This window comes from Electrona antarctica, assembly GCF_951216825.1.
Source record: "Electrona antarctica genome assembly, chromosome: 19".
NCBI lineage: Eukaryota > Metazoa > Chordata > Actinopteri > Myctophiformes > Myctophidae > Electrona > Electrona antarctica.
In genome coordinates, this window is record NC_136800.1 from 3,289,819 (window position 1) to 3,310,442 (window position 20,624).

A 20,624-nucleotide genomic window follows, 5' to 3' on the forward strand; every position below is an offset into this window, starting at 1 on the left:
AATGTCTTAGTGTTAGTCTAGTTTTAGTCGACTAAAATATCATCAGATTTTAGTCGACTAAATCTACAGTCGAGTTTCATTTAGTTTCCGTTTAGTTTTTGTCAGTGAAAGAAGGTAGCCGACAAACATTTTTTTTGTCCTATAGTATTAGTCGACCAAATCAACACTTGTTCACACCTGGAGAAGGATGACAACCAGTCAAAAACAATACGAGATGTCAGTGACGTCTCAACTCCTCCAAGGGCCCTGCCGCTACGTGAAACAACAATCAAGAACAACACTTTTTTGCGTTCATGCGCCCAGTTCCTGTGTTACGTTACATTGAAATCGGACAGTGACCTATGAATGCGGTTTTCGACTGAAGCAACATGGCTGTTTGAACTCATGCTGTCTGTCTGTCTGTCTGTCTGTGTCAGTCACTCTCTCCCTCCTTCTCTCTCTCTCCTCTCTCTCTCTCTCTCTCTCTAACCACACAACACGCACGCACGCACGCACGCACGCACGCACGCACGCACGCACGCACGCACGCACGCACGCACGCACGCACGCACGCGGAACACACTCACCGGGGGTCCAGGGTCTCCTACTGAACCAGGAAGTCCATCGACTCCCGGGCTGCCGGTAGCTCCGGGTGGACCCCCATATCCGGGGCTTCCAGGGTCACCCGTGACGCCTGCATGCGTAATATGAACAATTAAACACCGTTAAACATTAGAAATCCTACAGGCATTGTGAAGGATTGACGATAAACAAGGTGCTGATGAAGACTTCACAGAACATAAACCTTTATGGTGCGTTGCGTGCGAGTCGCCTTTCTGGCCCTTCGCTCCTGTGGCGCCTGGAGTGCCTGCGTAACCCTGCATGTCCAGAGGGATGGTCGTCAGTTACACTAAAGCAGTGGTTTTCATACCCGTTTCATATCAAGGCCCATTATTTTTGAGGGGCGCTAGCCCCTCCTAAATACAGGCTTGTAGTCCTGCTATTTTTCAATAGCTAAAGTATATCACAATGCTTAAAACACCAAAAGGGGTTCCCGCCGAGGATGGGTTAATACTAATAAAAAGGTAAAATTCATAAAGGTAAAAACTAGTTTTAGTCACATTTTAGTCACCTGGAATGTTTTAGTGTTAGTCTAGTTTTAGTCGACTAAATATCATAAGATTTTAGTCGACTAAATCTACAGTTGATTTAGTCGACTAAAATGTTTTTTTGGCGGGCCTTGATGCCGTCGTAATGACGGATTTTACACATGCTGAAAAGGGTCAGCTATTTTCAGCATGCAACAAGTAAAATTACTTATACTTGGATCTCTTGTCCGGTCCCTTCCTAACATTAGTCTAGTTTTTATCAAAAGGGGTTCCCGCCCCGGATGGGTTAATAATAATAAAAAGGTAAAACTCTTATCTTGTCTTACTCGTGGTCCCGTGGAGCCGACGTCTCCTCTCACTCCCGGGTCGCCCTTTTGTCCTTGAATTCCAGGGAATCCGTCGGATCCCGGAGTTCCAGGGTAACCGGCCTGGCCCGGCTGGCCGTGGCCGTCTGTTCCTGTACATTCACAAGCCCCAGGGCACCCTGGCGCGCACACACACACACATACACACACACACATACATTTTAGTTCTTTATTATTTTGAATCCGCAAATTACTTAATACATTTTAATGGGGTTGAGAGTTCATGGACACCTAAAGGATACACATGGCCACCTTCTCCTCCACACAGACAAACTGCCTAGAACAGCCGAAACTGGAGACTATTATATGAACTGTACTTGAATTGCCATGAATATCCATCGCCTTATTATTATTATTATTTTCTTTTTCTTTTGTTTTATGTATGTATGTATGTTTTTTGCATTTTTTGCATTCTGTTTTTCCTTTTTTTCTGCTTTAATTGTCTGTTTCTACACCGTTGCGCTTTTTTCCCTGTACCCTGTGATTGAAAAATAATATATTAATCGTAAAAAAAACAGACGAAACGGAGCAGTATAATAATTGTTGTTTGCCTTTGCTCTTTGTCATGGCAGCTAATACACACATTAATAAATGCAACACTGAGCACCTTTAAGTCCTTTAACAGTTCCTCTCCGTCCCCGAATCCCGCTGTCTCCTGGATCGCCGGAGTCTCCTGGGTCTCCTGGTTCACAGTAGTAATCTGTGGCACCAAATAAAAATGTCATTGTGCAACTTCTGGAAGCACAGCCCAAGCAGGAAATGTTTTTTCTCTCTTTTTTTGACTTTTGTGCCTTTATTGATAGTCACAGTGAAGACATACAGGAAAGAGGGAGAGAGAGAGAGAAGGGGAGAGACACGCAGCAAAGGTCGTCATGAACGAGCGGGACTCGAACACACGACACGCTGTCAGGCCCAGAGCCTGTTATGTGGCATGCGCCTGGACCGCTAGGCCAGCGGGCGCCCCTCCAAGCAGGCATTATTACTCAAGAGAGTAATATGTTACATATTACATATTATTCCTTAAAAAAAGTAATAATATTATATTACTTATTACTTCAAGAGTAATATAATATATTTCATGCAGAAGGGAGTTCCAACTGCGCTGCTAGCCTATGGCAGGCCAGTCTGGTGCATCTCAGAAGCAGGACAGGTCATCGAAGGTGTAACTGAAACATCGCTGTTAACCCATTTTTGGCGGGAACCCCTTTTGGTGTTTTAAGCATTATGTTATACTTTAGCTATTGAAAAATAGCAGATCTACAAGCTACGAGCTTGTAGGTCTGCTATTTTAGAAAAATCGTGAAAATGTGGCGCAAACTTTTGAACGTTTTGAACTCAAATCTTTGCTTCTGGGGGGTCCCTGGAACAACATATTTTCAGATGGGAGTCCGCGGCCAAATACAGATAATTCTGGGGGTCTTTGACATGAAAATGTTTGAGAACGACTGACATAGAAACAGGTTTTTCAGAAAACTGTCGGCATTTAGAAGGCATTTGTAGAATCGAACATGTCAAATGGGTTAATAAAGTAAGGGCCTAAACTGTCTGACGGTAGCCAACAAATCCTGAGTAATATGTAATATTATATTGTAATATTGTAATATATATATGTAATATAGTATAATGTTACTGTTTTGGCAGAATAATACCTTTACTCATTACTGGGTAAATTAATAATATTACCGTAATATACAGTATTACTAGTAACTTGTTACTGCCCAACACTGGGTGGGGAAACGTGTTTTAGTAGTAAAACCAGTACAATCTTCATTATTTAGAACTGACTACTTGGTATATTGTAGTGGCAATGAATGCATTCTCACCTCCACATCCTGGTGTGATGCCAGCATACAAATGCAAATTACGCACGCACGCGCACACACACGCACGCACGCACACACGCACGCAACACACACACATTGAGAGAAAGAGAGTGCAGTTAGTGCATCACAACGATAAGACCACATTCAAAACCACCTGCACAAAATGACTTCATTGCTATTTCTAAATAATGTGTAACATTTGGCAGAGCAATAACATTATGTTGACTGTCGGTTTCAGCGTAGTACCTGGGGGGCCAGGGGGACCCGTGGCACCTTTACGTCCAGGGATTCCCGCGGGTCCCTTTGGTCCGAGCGGAGCAAATTCGTTGTTGAAAAAGGTCCCTGGTTCTCCTTTGTAGCCCTTGGGTCCAGGAGGGCCTCTGTGGCCAGTCCGTCCCGGGCCATCTGCAAGGAGACAAGGAGATGTGTTGAAGGAGAGAGGACAAGGTGTTATAGCAAGGAGACAAGGAGATGTGTTGTAGGAGAGGACAAGGTGGGATGAGCGGTGGCTCAGGGGTAGAGTGGCCGGATAGTAACCGCAAGGTTGGCAGTTCGAACCCGGGCTCCCCCAGAGTTAGTGTCGAAGTGTCCTTGAGCAAGACACTGAACCCCTAATTGCTCCTGATGTGCTGGTTGGTGCCTTGCATGGTTTCCGCCGCCATCGGTGTATGAATGTGTGTGTGAATGGGTGAATGTAATGCACAATCTATGTAAAGCGCCTTGGACAAATGCACTATATAAATGCACCATTTACCATTTTAATAGTTAATCGCCGATAAGAAATTAGTCAGTAGTCGTTAACATTTAATAACTAATCGTAATTCATCGAAAATGATGCGGTTCTATCATTGGGTGGTTTTCTGTGAATGTAATGCTGTCTGCGCACGCGTGTGGCCGAGGAACGCACATACAAAGATGCCATCGCCTGGCCCTGTATCGTCAATGGTCAAATAAATATTTGATTAAGGAATATAATATGCCTTTTGTATTATTTCTGTATATCAGCTAAATGTAGATTTGTATGTTAGACAATTAAAATTCTCAGACATTTTACAAAAACGCCGCTAATCAAATCAAATCAAATCAAATCAAATCAAAGCACATTTACATTGACCGAAGACAAACCAAAGTGCTGAACAAGAGCATGTAAACAAGAACAGAGCAACGACAAGAGCATGTAAACAAGAACAGAGCAACAACAAGAGCATGTAAACAAGAACAGAGCAACAACAAGAGCATGTAAACAAGAACAGAGCAACAACAAGTGTATGTAAAGAAAAGAAAAGAAAAACAAAGAACAAAGCAACAAGTGAGAGCAGAAGTATATACAAACATGGTATAATAAGAAGGGTATGCGTTTTCAGGCAACATTAAAAGCCAGGGAGAAAAAGTGGGTCTTTAGGAGAGATTTAAAAAACCCCCAGGGGTTCTGCCCCCCTCAATGTCGTAACTCTGTCTTACTCTATGGCTCTGTGTACTGGAATGGAACGGAATAAAAGGAGGAACGAACAAAACCAACCTGGAAATGTTACCCCTGGTGGGCCGGAGGCTCCGTGCATACCCATATCCCCGGGGTCACCTGCCTCACCTGGCAGCCCGGGGAAGCCACTGTTGCCTTTGGGCCCTAAAAACAGACGCAGTAGGGAAAAAAAGCAGTCGTCATGCATGCTCCAGTTAATAGCATTTGTGGCCAAATTTGACTGAGGGACTGCCATTGGATTTTTCTTATTTTCATGTCATATGAAAGCAGGGAATTATAGTGTCAAATTGACATATTGGTTGTTCAGTTTGACCCACCAGTTTTGGAGATATGGCTTATAGAGTAATGTCTTGCAGAGAAACAGCGAGTTGAGAAAACGGGCTTGAAAGGTTCACTTCTGTGGTCTCTAACATTACACCTAGATACATGTTTACGCATTTATTTCATACTTACATGTCAATTTCAGCTCTGACATTTATTTCAGACATGCTCTTCTAGTATGTGAAGAGTCCCACAGGGATCTGTACTTGGTCCCCTCCTTTTCTCACTGTACACTAAATCCCTTGGCACTATCATCTCTGCCCACAATATATCCTATCACTGTTATGCCGATGACACACAACTGTTTCTATCCTTCCCCCCCTCTGCCACCCAGGTGGAAGAGCGCATCACTGCTTGCCTGGCTGACATCTCACAGTGGATGTCCTCCAACCACCTCAAGCTGAACCCAGACAAGACTGAGCTTCTCTTCTTCCCAGCTAAGTCCTGCCCGATGCGGGAGCTAACTATTTCCGTAGACAATGCCCTGGTAACGTCTGTCCCAACAGCCAGGAACCTTGGTGTTGTCCTGGACAGTCAGCTCTCGTTCAAAACTCACATCACAGCTGTCACTCGATCCTGTAGGTTCACACTCTATAACATACGACGAATTAGACCGTTCCTCACCCAGGAATCATCCCAGCTCCTAATCCAGACAACAGTCCTGTCAAAACTTGACTATTGTAACTCTCTCCTTACTGGCCTACCGGCATGTGCACTGAAGCCTCTCCAACTGATCCAAAATGCCGCAGCTCGCTTGGTCTTCAACCAGCCAAAATTCTCACATGTCTCCCCCCTGCTCCGCTCCCTGCACTGGCTCCCGGTCGCTGCCCGCACAGAATACAAAACTCTGATGTTGGCATTTAAAGCAACCAAAGGTATGGCTCCCCCATATCTTGCCAGCATGATTGAACCCTACAAACCCTCCCGCGCACTCAGATCAGCCAACGCAGGGAAGCTGGAAGTACCCTCACTAAAAACGCCGGGACAACGCTCCACACGTCCCAAACTCTTCTCCCTTCTGGCCCCAAAACTGTGGAATGCACTTCCCGTTGCAATCAGAACTGCAGCATCACTCCCGATCTTCCGCCGTAGTCTGAAAACCCACCTTTTCAGACTCCATCATGGCCCATAGCACTTACCCTACCCCCTTAGACAGCACTTCTTAGACTTATATAGCATTTGAAACAGACTTATAGCATGTCATGTAGACAGCACAATAAGTGCATTGTATGTAGTCATAGCACTTCATAGTATATATGTACAGCATAGTATAGCACATATGTGTAGTTTATATGTATAGTGTCATTATATAGATATGTTCTAGTTATAGTTTATATGTATAGTGTCATTATATAGATATGTTCTAGTCACGGTCTTAGCTTACGCATGTTTCGCGATAAATGCATTTTGTTACATATGTGATGTATTCCCATGCTTTTTGTTCTTGCCTATTGTAAGTCGCTCTGGATTAAGAGCGTCTGCTAAATGCCTAAATTGTAAATTGTAAATTGAGTCTGCCTGTGCTATTAACTCATTTTGGATAAAAATGAGTTTCTCCTCTGGTGAAAAGCTGGAGGTTTGCGCGATGGCAGGCTCTCAGTCAAATCTGGTTCACATTTTATAAATCCCCAGGGCTTTTTAGAAAAAAAGTAATGATGTTGGATCACCTGATCAGAATCAGAGGGTAATTATCACGGATGTGGTCTCACCTCTAGCATCACTACCATTGTAGAAATATACCGGCCCAGGGGGTCCTTGGTCTCCAGGGAAACCCTACATGAGCGAGAGCAAGCAGAGATTACGGAATTTGATTTGTTATTTCATTTACAAATGGACCTCTAAGGTCCATTTGGTCTTTTTTTTATGGTGTTATTGATTTTATTGAGGGGGATATTGTCCCTTTGTTCCACATTGAATACATTATCCTTGAAATGCAAACTGCTCTCATTAATTAGAAAACAAAACAGCCATCGCTAAACTATTTCACTTCTGATCTTCCACTGACTGCAGAACTGCAATATGATGTTCCGCAGGTGGCTGTTGTAGTAGGCCAGCGCAGTGGCGCCACCCTGTGGCCTTCTATCAAAATGCAACAGTTGAGTAGAAGGTTCCTGCAGAGCTGAGACTGGTACCAAAAGGTACCAAAAGTTAACTCTGGACTTGGTAGATCTGCTTTTGGCTTCTGTGGAACTAATACATGTTATGACCTGCAAACTAAACTTAAAATTGACCACATTGGTAACCCTGAGTCGTTTTAAAACCTTGGTGAGCATACAGATCCCCACAATATATCGTTTTGAAATTTGTCTTATCTTCTATTTGTAACCTACTGTATGTTATTCATATGTATACCTTTTGTTTTCCTTTTCCTGATCTTCTGATGTATTTTGATGTGTTTTATATGATATTGTATTACTCGACGACACTGAAAATGAGTTTAATTATTCAATGTAATTTCGAGAATATATAAAACTTGAATGAATGAATGACTGCACAGTTAGAACCACATTTCTAGAACCTATTCCTAACCCCAACCTTAACCTAAAACCTAACGTTGAAACATATAGACATAGACATATATAAACTTTTATTTGGCACACATTTCTGTGTTTTTACATTGGGATGGCCTTAGCATTACCTCCTTCCCTGAAATAGCTACAGGACATGAACTGTAACTATGACAGTGTTGATTTCGTCGACTACAACTGTGACAGAAAATGTTCGTCGACTACCTTTTTTCACTGACAAAAACTAAATGAAATCTCAGCTATGATGACTAAAACTAAGACTAAATATATTGATAATTTTGTCAACAAATAAAAAATAGACTAAAATGTTAGGAAGGGACTAGTGGACAAGTCATTTTACACTTGGTTGCATGCTGAAAATAGTGTAGAATCATTATGAGTCATTATGTCATTATGATGATGATGGCATCAAGGCCCGCCAAAATACATTTTAGACGACTAACTCAACTGTAGACTGTCGACTAAAACTAGACTAACACTAAAACATTCATTGACTAAAATGTGACTAAAACTAAATGAAAACGATTCAAAAGACTGTGACTAAAACTAAAATCAAAATTTGCTGTCAAAACCAACACTGACAGGGAATCAGGCTCCGTTTCCTAAAAACTAGTCCTAATCCTGACTCTAAAACTAACCTAAACCTAAAACCTAAGCATAAACCCTAACTGTCCATATAACCCTAAAGCTTAAAGTGCAGTTCTCCAGCTGTGCAGTTTCCCCAACCAGGGAAGCCAGTATGTGACTCAGGCTGGGAAAAAGTGCCTCAATTCGGCAATAGTGAAATAGCAGAAAATTAGAAAATAAATTCGATTTTGTTTTTGTGTTTTTCGTTTTTTTTTTCTTTCATATTATTAACACAGTTCGAATGTTGAGAGGTATTAAATGGTTACATTTATATGGCAAAGTAAGTTTATTTTCTTCTGTAACTTTACAGTACCTGTGTTTTGGGGCCCGCGGAGAGGTTCAGGCTCCGAGATTTTTATACGGTTTTGATTGGTATTTTGGAATGCATTGTCCTCACGCTCTGAGCACTGTCCGTAAGTACAGTACAGTACAGTACAGTACAGTACAGTACAGTACAGTACAGTACAGTACAGTACAGTACAGTACAGTACAGTACAGTACAGTACAGTGTACTGGCCAGGGGGAGGCAGTCTAGAGACCAGGATTACTGCATGTTTTTTTTACCCTAGGGGACACGGGGAGAACATGCAAACTCCACACAGAAGGGCCCTTTTGCCAACCCCGCCTTCGGGTATGGGCACTGATGACGCGGAGGAGGAAACACGCCGCCAGCACCCACAGCGTCCCGAGCGGGAATCGAACCCAGGGCCTTCTAGCTGTGAGGCGACAGCACTACCAACTGTGCCACCGTGCCCCCCAAATTTTGATTTTCAATAGTTTTCATTTAGTTTTAGTCACATTTGAGTCACCTGGAATGTTTTAGTGTTAGTCTAGTTTTAGTCGACTAAATATCAGTCTACTAAATCTGCAGTTGATTTAGTCGACTACATTTTGGTGAGCGTTGACGCCATCGTAATGACTGTTTTTACCGATCGGAATAGCCGATCTACAAGATCTACAAGCGACGCGTTGTGAGCTTGTAGATCGGCTATTTTCAGCATGCAACCAAGTGTAAAATGACTTATAGTGAATCTTTTGTCCTAACATTTTAGTCTAGTTTTTATTTGTTTGACGAAATTGTCAGTATATTAGTCTTAGTTTTAGTCACCATAGCATACTGTAGTTTTCATTTAGTTTCCATTTAGTTGTCATCAGTGGAAAAAAGTAGACAAAAAGAACACTGCTTATGACTACCTCTAATAGAAATAGAATATATATATATATATATATATATATATATATATATATATATATTCTTTCTCTTTACTGTTATGCTTACCCTTGGTCCAATTATATATATATATATATATATATATATATATATATATTCTTTCTCTTTACTGGTATGCTTACCCTTGGTCCAATTCTACCAATCAAACCCGGAAGTCCGGTGTTTCCGCGAGAACCCTGAAATAATCCAAAACGGTATTGATTTATTTGAGTTGAAAATTAATAGGACAATAATTTAGTAGGGAAATAGTTTGTTTTGCCATAATATTATTGACATCACATCACATACCTCAACTCCTTCTGCTCCAAATAGACCGGGTACTCCTGGAAAACCCTGGAGGGAAAACCACAGTGATAAAAGTTTTAGATTGGATGTAACGTGTGTGTGTGTGTGTGTGTGTGTGTGTGTGTGTGTGTGTGTGTGTGTGTGTGTGTGTGTGTGTGTGTGTGTGTGTATACACCAGATATTGTTGTTGTTGATGAGGACAGTAGAGAAGTGACCATTTTGGAAGTGGCATGTACATTTGACCACAGTCTGAAAGAGGCATTCCTTACCAAGGTGCTTAAGTACCAGCATCTTAAGGATGCTATTATACAACTTGGCTACAGATGTAAACTACTTGTGTTCATATTTCTAAGCCTCGGTAATGTCCATAAATCAGTCGTGAGGGGCCTGCAGATTGCAGGCATGCCCAAGCCAAGAGCTAAGGCATCGGCAACATTCTGTTCAGTGTCTGCAATAATTGGCAGTCGCCATATATGGAGAAGGCGATGCTTTCTGTACCCGTGATCTGTACTTGTTTTTCAAGTTTGCGCATCCACTATTGTTTGTGTTCAAGAAATTTCTTAAAATGTGAATGCAAATAAAGATGTTAAATGTGTGTGTGTGTGTGTGTGTGTGTGTGTGTGTGTGTGTGTGTGTGTGTGTGTGTGTGTGTGTGTGTGTGTGTGACTCCATCAAGGCCCGTAGCACTTTCCCTAGCCCCGATGAGCTTACAGGCATATATGCAAAGGCTCAACTTATGTAACTTAGATAGCACTTCATGTAGACTTAGATAGCATTTTATGCAGACTTATAGCATTCTATGTAGACAGCACTAGAAAAGCATTGTATGTAGACATAGCACTTCAAAGTATATATGCATAGTTTCATTATATAGATATTCCACTGTTACGTTCTTAGCTTACGCATGTTTCATGATAACTACTTTTTATGTATGCGATGTATTGCCATGCTTTTTTGTTCTTGCTTAATGTAAATCGCTCTGGATTAAGAGTGTCTGCTAAAATGCCTAAATTGTAATTGTAGATTATGTGTGTAGCACGTTTCTCACCCGACTCCCAACTGGCCCAGGCGTTCCATTCTCTCCTTTAATTCCTGGAAAATATCCTGCACCGCCCTGTAAATAGAAATAAATCTGCCTCTTACTCTATCAGCGTCTCTCGTACGCACAAATGCACACACACACACACACACACACACACACACACACACACACACACACACACACACACACACACACACACACACACACACACACACACACACACACACACACACACACACACACACACACACATACATGCACGCAGGCACACGCCCACACAGACACAATATTTAGTCATTGAAACTCACGCGTGTGCCCTTTGGACCACAAATTCCAGGAAGACCCCGGTCACCCTGAAGAAAGGTGTGGTAAATACAAACAAACAAACAAACAAGAGAAGTGCCAGCATTAAATTAGATTGGGCATGTGTTACGTTAGTGCTAATAATAATCACAAACACAAATGCTTGTCTCTCACATGTATTAGACGAATCCACAGAGAGGAGCCATATAGCTGAGGCGATACATTGAGCTTGACACTAACGCATTGATTGCCTACACCTGGCCTACGGCTACAGGGCACCAGTGTTGTTTTCGTCGACTAATACTATGACGAAAAATGTCCGTCGACTACCTTTTTTCACTGACGAAAACTAAATAGAAGCTAAATGAAAACTAAGCTGTGCTGACTAAAACTAAGACTAAATATATCGACAATTTCGTCAACAAATAAAAACTAGACTAAAATGTTAGGAAGGGACTAGTGTGCAAGAGATCCAGTACGAGTCATTTTACAATTGGTTGCATGCTGAAAATAGCCGATCTACAAGCTCACAAGTGAGCTTGTAGATCGGCTATTTTCAGCAAGTGTAAATTACGACGGCATCAAGGCCCGCCAAAATAAATTTTAGTCGACTAACTCAACTGTAGATTTAGTCGACTAAAATCGCATGACATTTAGTCGACTAAAACGGAAACATTCCATTGTTGAATGAAATGAAAACTATTCAAGAGACTATGACTAAAACTAAAATCAAATTTTGCTGCAAAAAACCAACACTGCAGGGCACCCCTACATGGATTAATGACAGACAGAGACACTATGGGCCCTATTATGCATGTCTTAAGTACCAGATCTTATTACTTAACTTAAGACCTGGAGGCGTGATCAATGCCATTAGGCTATTCTGAGTGGCCAAACAGCATTGATCACGCCTCCAGGTCTTAAGTTAAGTAATAAGACCTGGTACTTAAGACATGCATAATAGGGCCCTAACTCTCTCTCTCTACTCCTCCAGTACACAATGCTGGATGATTCCATAACCAAACCGTAATGCATACAAGCATATTATGAACACAACATCTTTCGCCCTTTCCATGAAGCAACTCAAAATGCTTTACTGTGCGCAACAACACTGTGCATTCCTGTTTGCAGCAGGTATAACTTAACACGCCTATTTTGAATCAACAGCAATACAGCATGATTGATTATGTTTATCAGCAGGTGAAGAATTACACGAGCTGGCAAACAATTTACCAAAGGCTCATAATGACAGACACACACACACACACACACACACACACACACACACACACACACACACACACACACACACACACACACACACACACACACACACACACACACACACACACACACACGATCCATTCCATCACACCTTTGACACAACATCAATACTGTACCAGACGTCAGGATAATGCTTCGTCAACACATTCAACTTAAATAGCAGATAATCTACTTGTAGATCGGCTCTAAGCATCAATCAGGCTTAATGTGCGATCGATAAGGTCACAGCAATAGGAAGAAGAGATGGCCTCGGGTCGTCACCTTGGAACCTTTGGGAGGGAGAATGTCTGGAGGAAACTGTACTGACTCTAGGGGTCCCGGGAGCCCAGGGAGCCCAGGGAGGCCCTGTTCACCCTAAAACCAACACATCAAATAATACGTTATTAGTCCCGGGAGCCCAGGGGGGCCCTGTTCACCCTAAAACCAACACATCAAATAATACGTTATTAGTCCCGGGAGCCCAGGAGGGCCCTGTTCACCCTAAAACACATCAAGTAATACTTTATTTATAACGTACATTTAAAACAACCGAGATTGACCGAAGTGCTGTATATGTAGGATAATCAAAAATCAAATATATAAGCATACTATAGTATTTTCTTACTTGAATCAACAAACATGTATGTATAAACTGTTTCTCTATTCATTTGTTTCAATATTTGGTTCTGTAAACCAATAGGGTAGGCAATTATAAGCTTTTAGCTTCAGCCTACACCTTTTCGGGCCACTCAAGTGTCTGTATAATGTATTATGTATTGTTATACATGTGAAAGGTTCGAAATAAACTAAACAAAAACATATAAGCATTATTGCACAGTGTCAATATAAGCACAAAACAGCTATATGTGCAGAATTAAATAAATAAGATGGATTTAGAGGTGGTTAAAAGCCAAAGATCAGGACGGGAACCCCTTTTGGTGTTTTAAGCATTATGTTATAACAAGCCTATTTTGAATCAACAGCAATACAGCATGATTGATTATGTTTATCAGCAGGTGAAGAATTACACGAGCTGGCAAACAATTTACCAAAGGCTCATAATGATAGACTTCCACTACCATTGAAATAAGGTGTTTTCAGTTGCTTCGTATTGATATTCTGTGCGTTCAATTCTTATTTTAAACTTGGTGTCAGTAAAAAATGACAGGTGGGTGCAGCACGGTGACTGGGCATATCATGTTTGTTTTTTTCCAAAAATTATGGTTTTAGCAAATAAGCCTATCTCACAGAATTTCCCCGCCCCCCCTAAATACGCCCCCTTTCGGGGTTAGTGGTGATAGCGTGACGTCACTCCATAGACGCTACATGTTAACAGAGGTAATTTAAGAAGTCTACAACTTTTGTTTTCTCAAGGTAAGGTTTGTTCTTCTGTCTGTTCGACCTGATTTTACCATCTTGTTTGCTTCATAATAATATTGGTCTGTCACATTTTTACATTAGAAAATGTACTTAGATTCTCCAGAGAAAAAAACGTGTAAATGCTCATGTTAAAGACACCACTATTTACCGGAAGTGGGCGTGGAAAGCGGGCTGTGAGATAGGCCTATTCAACATAAACAAGGCGGAACGAGGGCGGAACAAGGCAGAAAGAGCCTGCTGGTTAGTCAGTCAGGGACCAATCAGAAGGCTGACAAATGTAACATCCAAAAGGTCTCTTACGTCATCACCGTTATCACCAGCCAATGATCTTCCATGATCACCCTGAAAAACAATGAACATGTTTTTTACCTTTTACAGAATAGTGGACTTGATATCAAAAGATGTCATCTTACATTTTCAGGTCATGCTATATAAGCATTCTACTGTTGAACCAAGCGTGTTCAGCCTGTGTAATGATGATTAATTTTTCTCATAACATTTACAGGTAACACCCTTGATCATGTCATTGTTGTTAAAGATGGAGTGCCACAATTTTTGTATTTTTCCAGTTTTACATGTGTCTATGAGGTGACAGTACTTCATTAGACACCCTGGAGTTGTTTTTATGTGCAATGATGTATTCCCTTTGTATTTAGGGTTTCTTCCTGGAGGCTGAACCCTTGACAGTCAAACGTGCCAATGAAAAAAACTGTAATATAGTCACACTATCAGCCCCTCCCCTAACCCCTCCCCCTTTATCATACAACTAGTTCAGGTGGATCAACACCCATCACCACCCACCAGGGAAACCAGGCATACTTAATGAACTGGTGCGGGTGCCCACATAAAAAAATAAAAACGACATTTTAACAAATACTGTACACTTTTTTGAAAAAAATTCTTCCTCCTTATATAACAATAAGACCTGATGATCATGTTTTAGAGTGGAAAAAAATCATGGTACTCCATCTTTAATGAAAACCATAGGGAGGCGTTCGTTCTCGAGGTCGGCTGTACCTTTGACTAGAGCTTTAGAGGAAGCCTTTCTAACCAAAGTGCTAAAATATCACCAGCTGCTAGAGAAGACCATCTCATAGTTAGGCTACAGTACAGATGTAAACCTTTAGTTTTTATCTTTGGTATTTTTGGTTTGTGCACGTGCACAAGTTGGTTGTGAGGGGCCTTCGAATGCCCCGGCCTCTCCAAAAAGGAGGGCGAAACAGTTACTGGCAACAGTTACTGGAACTATCAAATATAAACAAAAACATATATTTTTTACTTGTAAAACTATGATGTGACAATAAAGTTGATTCTGAGTCTCATAGGCACTTTGTAACTGGCTGTCTTGACTGCACTGGCAGGCAGTGTTCATGTTCTTTTGTACAAGGTATTCTTGTACTTCTGTTTCTGTGGGAGGAGGAGGATTGTCTGCTGTTGCATCCATCCACGGGACCATGGGTGTGTATGTGGGAGGAGGAGGAGGATTGTCTGCTGTTGCATCCATCCATGGGACCATGGGTGTGTATGTGGGAGGAGGAGGAGGATTGTCTGCTGTTGCATCCATCCATGGGACCATGGGTGTGTATGTGGGAGGAGGAGGGGGATTGTCTGCTGTTGCATCCATCCATGGGACCATGGGTGTGTATGTGGGAGGAGGAGGGGGATTGTCTGCTGTTGCATCCATCCATGGGACCATGGGTGTGTATGTGGGAGGAGGAGGAGGATTGTCTGCTGTTGCATCCATCCATGGGACCATGGGTGTGTATGTGGGAGGAGGAGGAGGATTGTCTGCTGTTGCATCCATCCATGGGACCATGGGTGTGTATGGGGACATAATGCTGTTGCATCCATCCATGGGACCATGGGTGTGTATGTGGGAGGAGGAGGAGGATTGTCTGCTGTTGCATCCATCCATGGGACCATGGGTGTGTATGGGGACATAATGCTGTTGCATCCATCCATGGGACCATGGGTGTGTATGTGGGAGGAGGAGGAGGATTGTCTGCTGTTGCATCCATCCATGGGACCATGGGTGTGTATGGGGACATAATGCTGTTGCATCCATCCATGGGACCATGGGTGTGTATGTGGGAGGAGGAGGAGGATTGTCTGCTGTTGCATCCATCCATGGGACCATGGGTGTGTATGTGGACATAATGCATCCATCCATGGGACCATGGGTGTGTATGTGGACATAATGCATCCATCCATGGGACCATGGGTGTGTATGTGGACATAATGCATCCATCCATGGGACCATGGGTGTGTATGTGGACATAATGCATCCATCCATGGGACCATGGGTGTGTATGGGGACATAATGCATCCATCCATGGGACCATGGGTGTGTATGGGGACATAATGCATCCATCCATGGGACCATGGGTGTGTATGGGGACATAATGCATCCATCCATGGGACCATGGGTGTGTATGTGGACATAATGCATCCATCCATGGGACCATGGGTGTGTATGGGGACATAATGCATCCATCCATGGGACCATGGGTGTGTATGGGGACATAATGCATCCATCCATGGGACCATGGGTGTGTATGGGGACATAATGCATCCATCCATGGGACCATGGGTGTGTATGGGGACATAATGCATCCATCCATGGGACCATGGGTGTGTATGTGGACATAATGCATCCATCCATGGGACCATGGGTGTGTATGGGGACATAATGCATCCATCCATGGGACCATGGGTGTGTATGTGGACATAATGCATCCATCCATGGGACCATGGGTGTGTATGTGGACATAATGCGTGAAGAGGGCTAACTTACTGGTGGTCCTCGCCAGCCGGGGGGTCCATCCCTACCCTAAAACAAAAAACGTAGGTAGATTGCAGTCACAACACACGCACGCACGCATGCACGCACGCACCACGACACACACACACACACACACACACACACACACACACACACACACACACACACACACACACACACACACACACACACACACACACACACACACACACACACACACACACACACACGAATAATGAAAAAGGTGACTCACAAGAACAATGTTGGTGTAACTGAGATTCAAATGAATATATTTGTTTACATGCACACATCTCAACTATGTATTTGTCAGGCAGGGAGCACAGGCCAGATCATCAATCAACACTTGTTGTGTGTTAGCTAACGCTCATGCTCCGTTTACGTTTTAAGTTTGAGAGGACAGACATACATACCTAACCTGACTCCGCCAGATGGGGCAGCAGAGAGTACACTGGGTTCCCCCCTCCTTCCTACTCTCTGCTGCCCCATCTGGCGGAGTCAGGTTAATACATACCTACCTAGGCCTGCATTGAGAATGTATCTCAGGCCAGGTGTGACTGATTAAATCAGTCATCCTCCATCTCACAGTATTCATTCAAAATGTTTCCATTACAGTACCTAAGACGGCCCAGTCTGTAGACGCCATGCCATGAATATGTTATTGTTATATGTGACCAGAGAGCCTGCCACAACCTCCAGCTTTTCACCAGAGGAGAAAACCTTTTTTTTTTTTTTTTTATGCAAAATTAGTTACTATCACAGGCAGACTATTCACATACTAGAGCATGTCTGAAATAAGTGTCAGAGCTGAAATCGACATGTAAATATGAAATAAATGCTTACACATAGCTAGGTGTTATGTTAGAGTCCACAGAAGTGAACCTTTCAAGCCTGTTTTCTCAACTCGCTGTTTTCTGCAAGACATTACTCTATAAGCCATATCTCCAAAAACTGGTGGGTCAAACTGAACAACCAATATGTCAATTTGAAGCTGTGATTCCCTGCTTTCATATGACATGAAAAAACGAAAATTAAAAAAAAATCCAATGGCAGTCCCTCAGTCAAATTTGGCCACATATGGACAATACCGTATAGAGGCACATGCAGTACTGTATATATATGAACATGTATTCATTATTGCCACATGGCCAAACAATCAGTCCCTGTAGTGGGTATAATCTATCTATAGTATAATATCATTGTTTTTCAATGTCAGGCCCAGAGACCACCATTGCGGGGGTCCAAATGGGTCCGTTTGGTTCATTTTTTTGAACACTTTTACACTAAGAATTTCACAGTATAGATCGGGGTCCCATAACAATTGTATCAAACGTGAGTCTGCAATGCAAATCCAACAGGTAGAGAATCACTGAATGTACGTACAGTATGTGACAAAACAATGCATAGCTTTTCTCACCGGAATCCCAATCTCAGAGGGCCCAATGTCACCCTTACGCCCAATCTGTCCGGGAGCCCCCTGTGTGAAGAAAACAGAAAAGATAAACCAGTAACATCCCATGCAACCTCGTAGCAGATTGAATGCAACGATTTAATCAATATTAAAACATTGCAATTACAATGCAATCTATTTCCCCCAAAAAACATGAGAAATGGAAAACGCACCGTTACTCCAGGTGTTCCATGGATCCCAGGTTTTCCCTGTTTAAAGAGGGAAAAATTAAACAGTCAAATATCTTCACACAGACATACTGTACAACAGTGGTTTTCAACCAGTGGTCCTTGAGGGGGTTCCAGCTAAATGATGCAGTTGGTAACCAAATGGACCTTTATAGAACTTTTAACTCTTGAGTGTAAAATGAGGGTCCATTTGGTTTCATTTTACACTCTCAAGAGTTCAATTGTTGTTAAACATCTGCATAACGTAATTTACAAGAAGTCTACACAATTAGAGAATGTAGAATAATTGTTATTCGCCTGGTATCTCTCCTAATGGTACCACACCAATACACTTACAGCATGGAATTATGGACAAAATCTTATGCTATATCTTAGGCTAAGGGCTCCATTTTCGTCACCGTTAAACCCCCTTATCCCTAAACTTCTTTGCCTTTTTTATTACTATTTTGCAGGGAGTTTAGGGATAAGGGCTTTAGCGGTGACGAAAATGGAGCCCTAAATGTCATCAAACGGTGGTCCGTGGCTCCAATGCAGAATAAATAATGGACCTTGATGTGAAACTGAAAAGGGTTGAAAACCGCTGCTGTATGTGTTGGCTAAAACTATGACGAAAAATGTTCGTCGACTACCTTTTTTCACCGATAAAAACTACATAAAAACTAAATGAAAACGCGTTGTTGAGCTTGTAGATCAGCTATTTTCAGCAAGTGTAAAATCAGCCATTACGGCGGCAGCAAGGCCCGCCAAAATACATTTTAGTCGACTAAATCACCTGTAGATGTAGTCGACTAAAATCGTATGATATTTAGTCGACTAAAACTAGACTAACACAAAAACATTCCAGGTGACTAAAATGTGACTAAAACTAAATGAAAACTATTCAGAAGACTATGACAAAAACTAAATTCGAAATTTGCTGCCAAGAACACCACTGTACTCTACTCTATAAAAGTCAAGTTCAATCGTGTTGAATGCCTATACAGTCCCACCCAAAAACATTTAATGGCGATCATATGAAGAAGGCTAATCCTCAGACAGAGCTCGACATACATGTTTTGTTGCATAATGTTAATTGTTAACATTATTTATATCTAGTGGACAGTGCACTGCTTTATACAGTAACAATGCATTATTTCTGCATTCAGGAGCTTTCTTTTTTTCCTATTCTTTCTCGTTTATCTCAATAAATGAGAAATTCCATCTGAGCCACTATTGCATCTTTTATTTTGGAGTCTGGATTGCCGCTTGTTCCACTTCGGTGGTATATTCGGTATGGGGAGAGAGTATGTTTTGCACTCCGTCCGTCCGTGTGTGAGTGTGTGTGTGTGTGTGTGTGTGTGTGTGTGTGTGTGCGTCCGTCTGTTACCAGCTAATCTCCGGCACCGTTAGTTAACCCGGTAGATGCCAAATTTTGCACACACACACTCCCTGGATGCCAACGATGAACCTCTGACCCAAATTTTCCAGACCGGCCTGTTATAGCGCCATCCAGGAGGCCGACTTTTGTAAAACACTTTCACAGACTTTTCTACTAGGCTGAGGAATATATCCCACCCTTTTCACATTGGCCTGTTATAGCGCCACCAACAGGTGGATTTTTGCAAAACACATTATTTTGGAACAAAATGACCTCAAATCATCCAATTGCCATCCAAGGCGTAAGAAGAAATGGCACCCTTTTCACATTGGCCTATTATAGCGCCACCAGGAAGCCACAACGTGACCTGCCCTGGTGGAGACCTGTGCCCCGAGGGGCACTTTATCTAGTTATTGCTCAAAACCCAACAAAGTGTTAGAAACTCACAGGAAGGCCGGGCGAGGCTGAGTCGTACAAAGGCTCTCCCTTTATGCCTTTAGGTCCAGGCAATCCCTGACAAAGACAAAATACAATACTGACATCACACAATGTTTAATTCATTTGTATATGTTTAACATACCGTACTACTCTACCGTGCGGACTGGACAAAATGAAGATGTATTCAATAATACAAAGTGACATAGTGATACTTTAATGAACAAAGAAAGTAGGAAGAAGTGTGCACAAATGTACACAAATGGGTATGTGTGTACACCCTAAGAGTTAAATGAACAGTGACAGTGTATCAGCGTCCTCCTCCAATACTCACTCGGGGTCCATAGCGTCCTTCCACCAGTCCAGGGTTGCCAGCTACTCCCGCTCGGCCCCGCGTGCCGTTACAGCCGTCCAGTCCTGGTAACCCAGGTTCACCCCCTGCTCCTGGGTGGCCCTGGGTGACATTTTGTTTTTACAGTTACATGTGTGGCATTGTTACAGTTCTAGAGTGATATTATCATAGCTATGAGTGTCATTGTTACAGGCATGAGTGGTAGTATGGTTTAGGGCTTTAAGCAACTAGTCCACTAGTAAATCCACTAGTCAACCTTGTTGACTTGTTTTTTTATTTATTTTGTAGGCCTCAAGATCAGGTACA

At 42.3% G+C, this 20,624-nt stretch overlaps 1 protein-coding gene across 1 annotated transcript in view; it reads right to left on the reverse strand.

The window, feature by feature from the left end:
* Positions 1-20,624, reverse strand: part of LOC306943784 (uncharacterized protein) — a 79,987-nt gene that overhangs the window by 39,771 nt on the left and 19,592 nt on the right. The window contains exons 7-24 of the mRNA XM_079530312.1: positions 20,301-20,420; positions 19,979-20,044; positions 18,160-18,195; positions 17,954-18,013; positions 16,531-16,566; positions 14,037-14,078; positions 12,639-12,731; positions 11,099-11,143; positions 10,797-10,862; positions 9,752-9,796; positions 9,586-9,639; positions 6,787-6,850; positions 4,796-4,900; positions 3,523-3,681; positions 2,061-2,153; positions 1,415-1,572; positions 785-857; positions 567-673 (exon numbers count right to left, since the gene is read on the reverse strand). Of these exons, the coding sequence (XP_079386438.1) occupies positions 567-673; positions 785-857; positions 1,415-1,572; positions 2,061-2,153; positions 3,523-3,681; positions 4,796-4,900; positions 6,787-6,850; positions 9,586-9,639; positions 9,752-9,796; positions 10,797-10,862; positions 11,099-11,143; positions 12,639-12,731; positions 14,037-14,078; positions 16,531-16,566; positions 17,954-18,013; positions 18,160-18,195; positions 19,979-20,044; positions 20,301-20,420 (1,422 nt within the window). The remainder of the gene's footprint in view (positions 1-566; positions 674-784; positions 858-1,414; positions 1,573-2,060; positions 2,154-3,522; positions 3,682-4,795; positions 4,901-6,786; positions 6,851-9,585; positions 9,640-9,751; positions 9,797-10,796; positions 10,863-11,098; positions 11,144-12,638; positions 12,732-14,036; positions 14,079-16,530; positions 16,567-17,953; positions 18,014-18,159; positions 18,196-19,978; positions 20,045-20,300; positions 20,421-20,624) is intronic.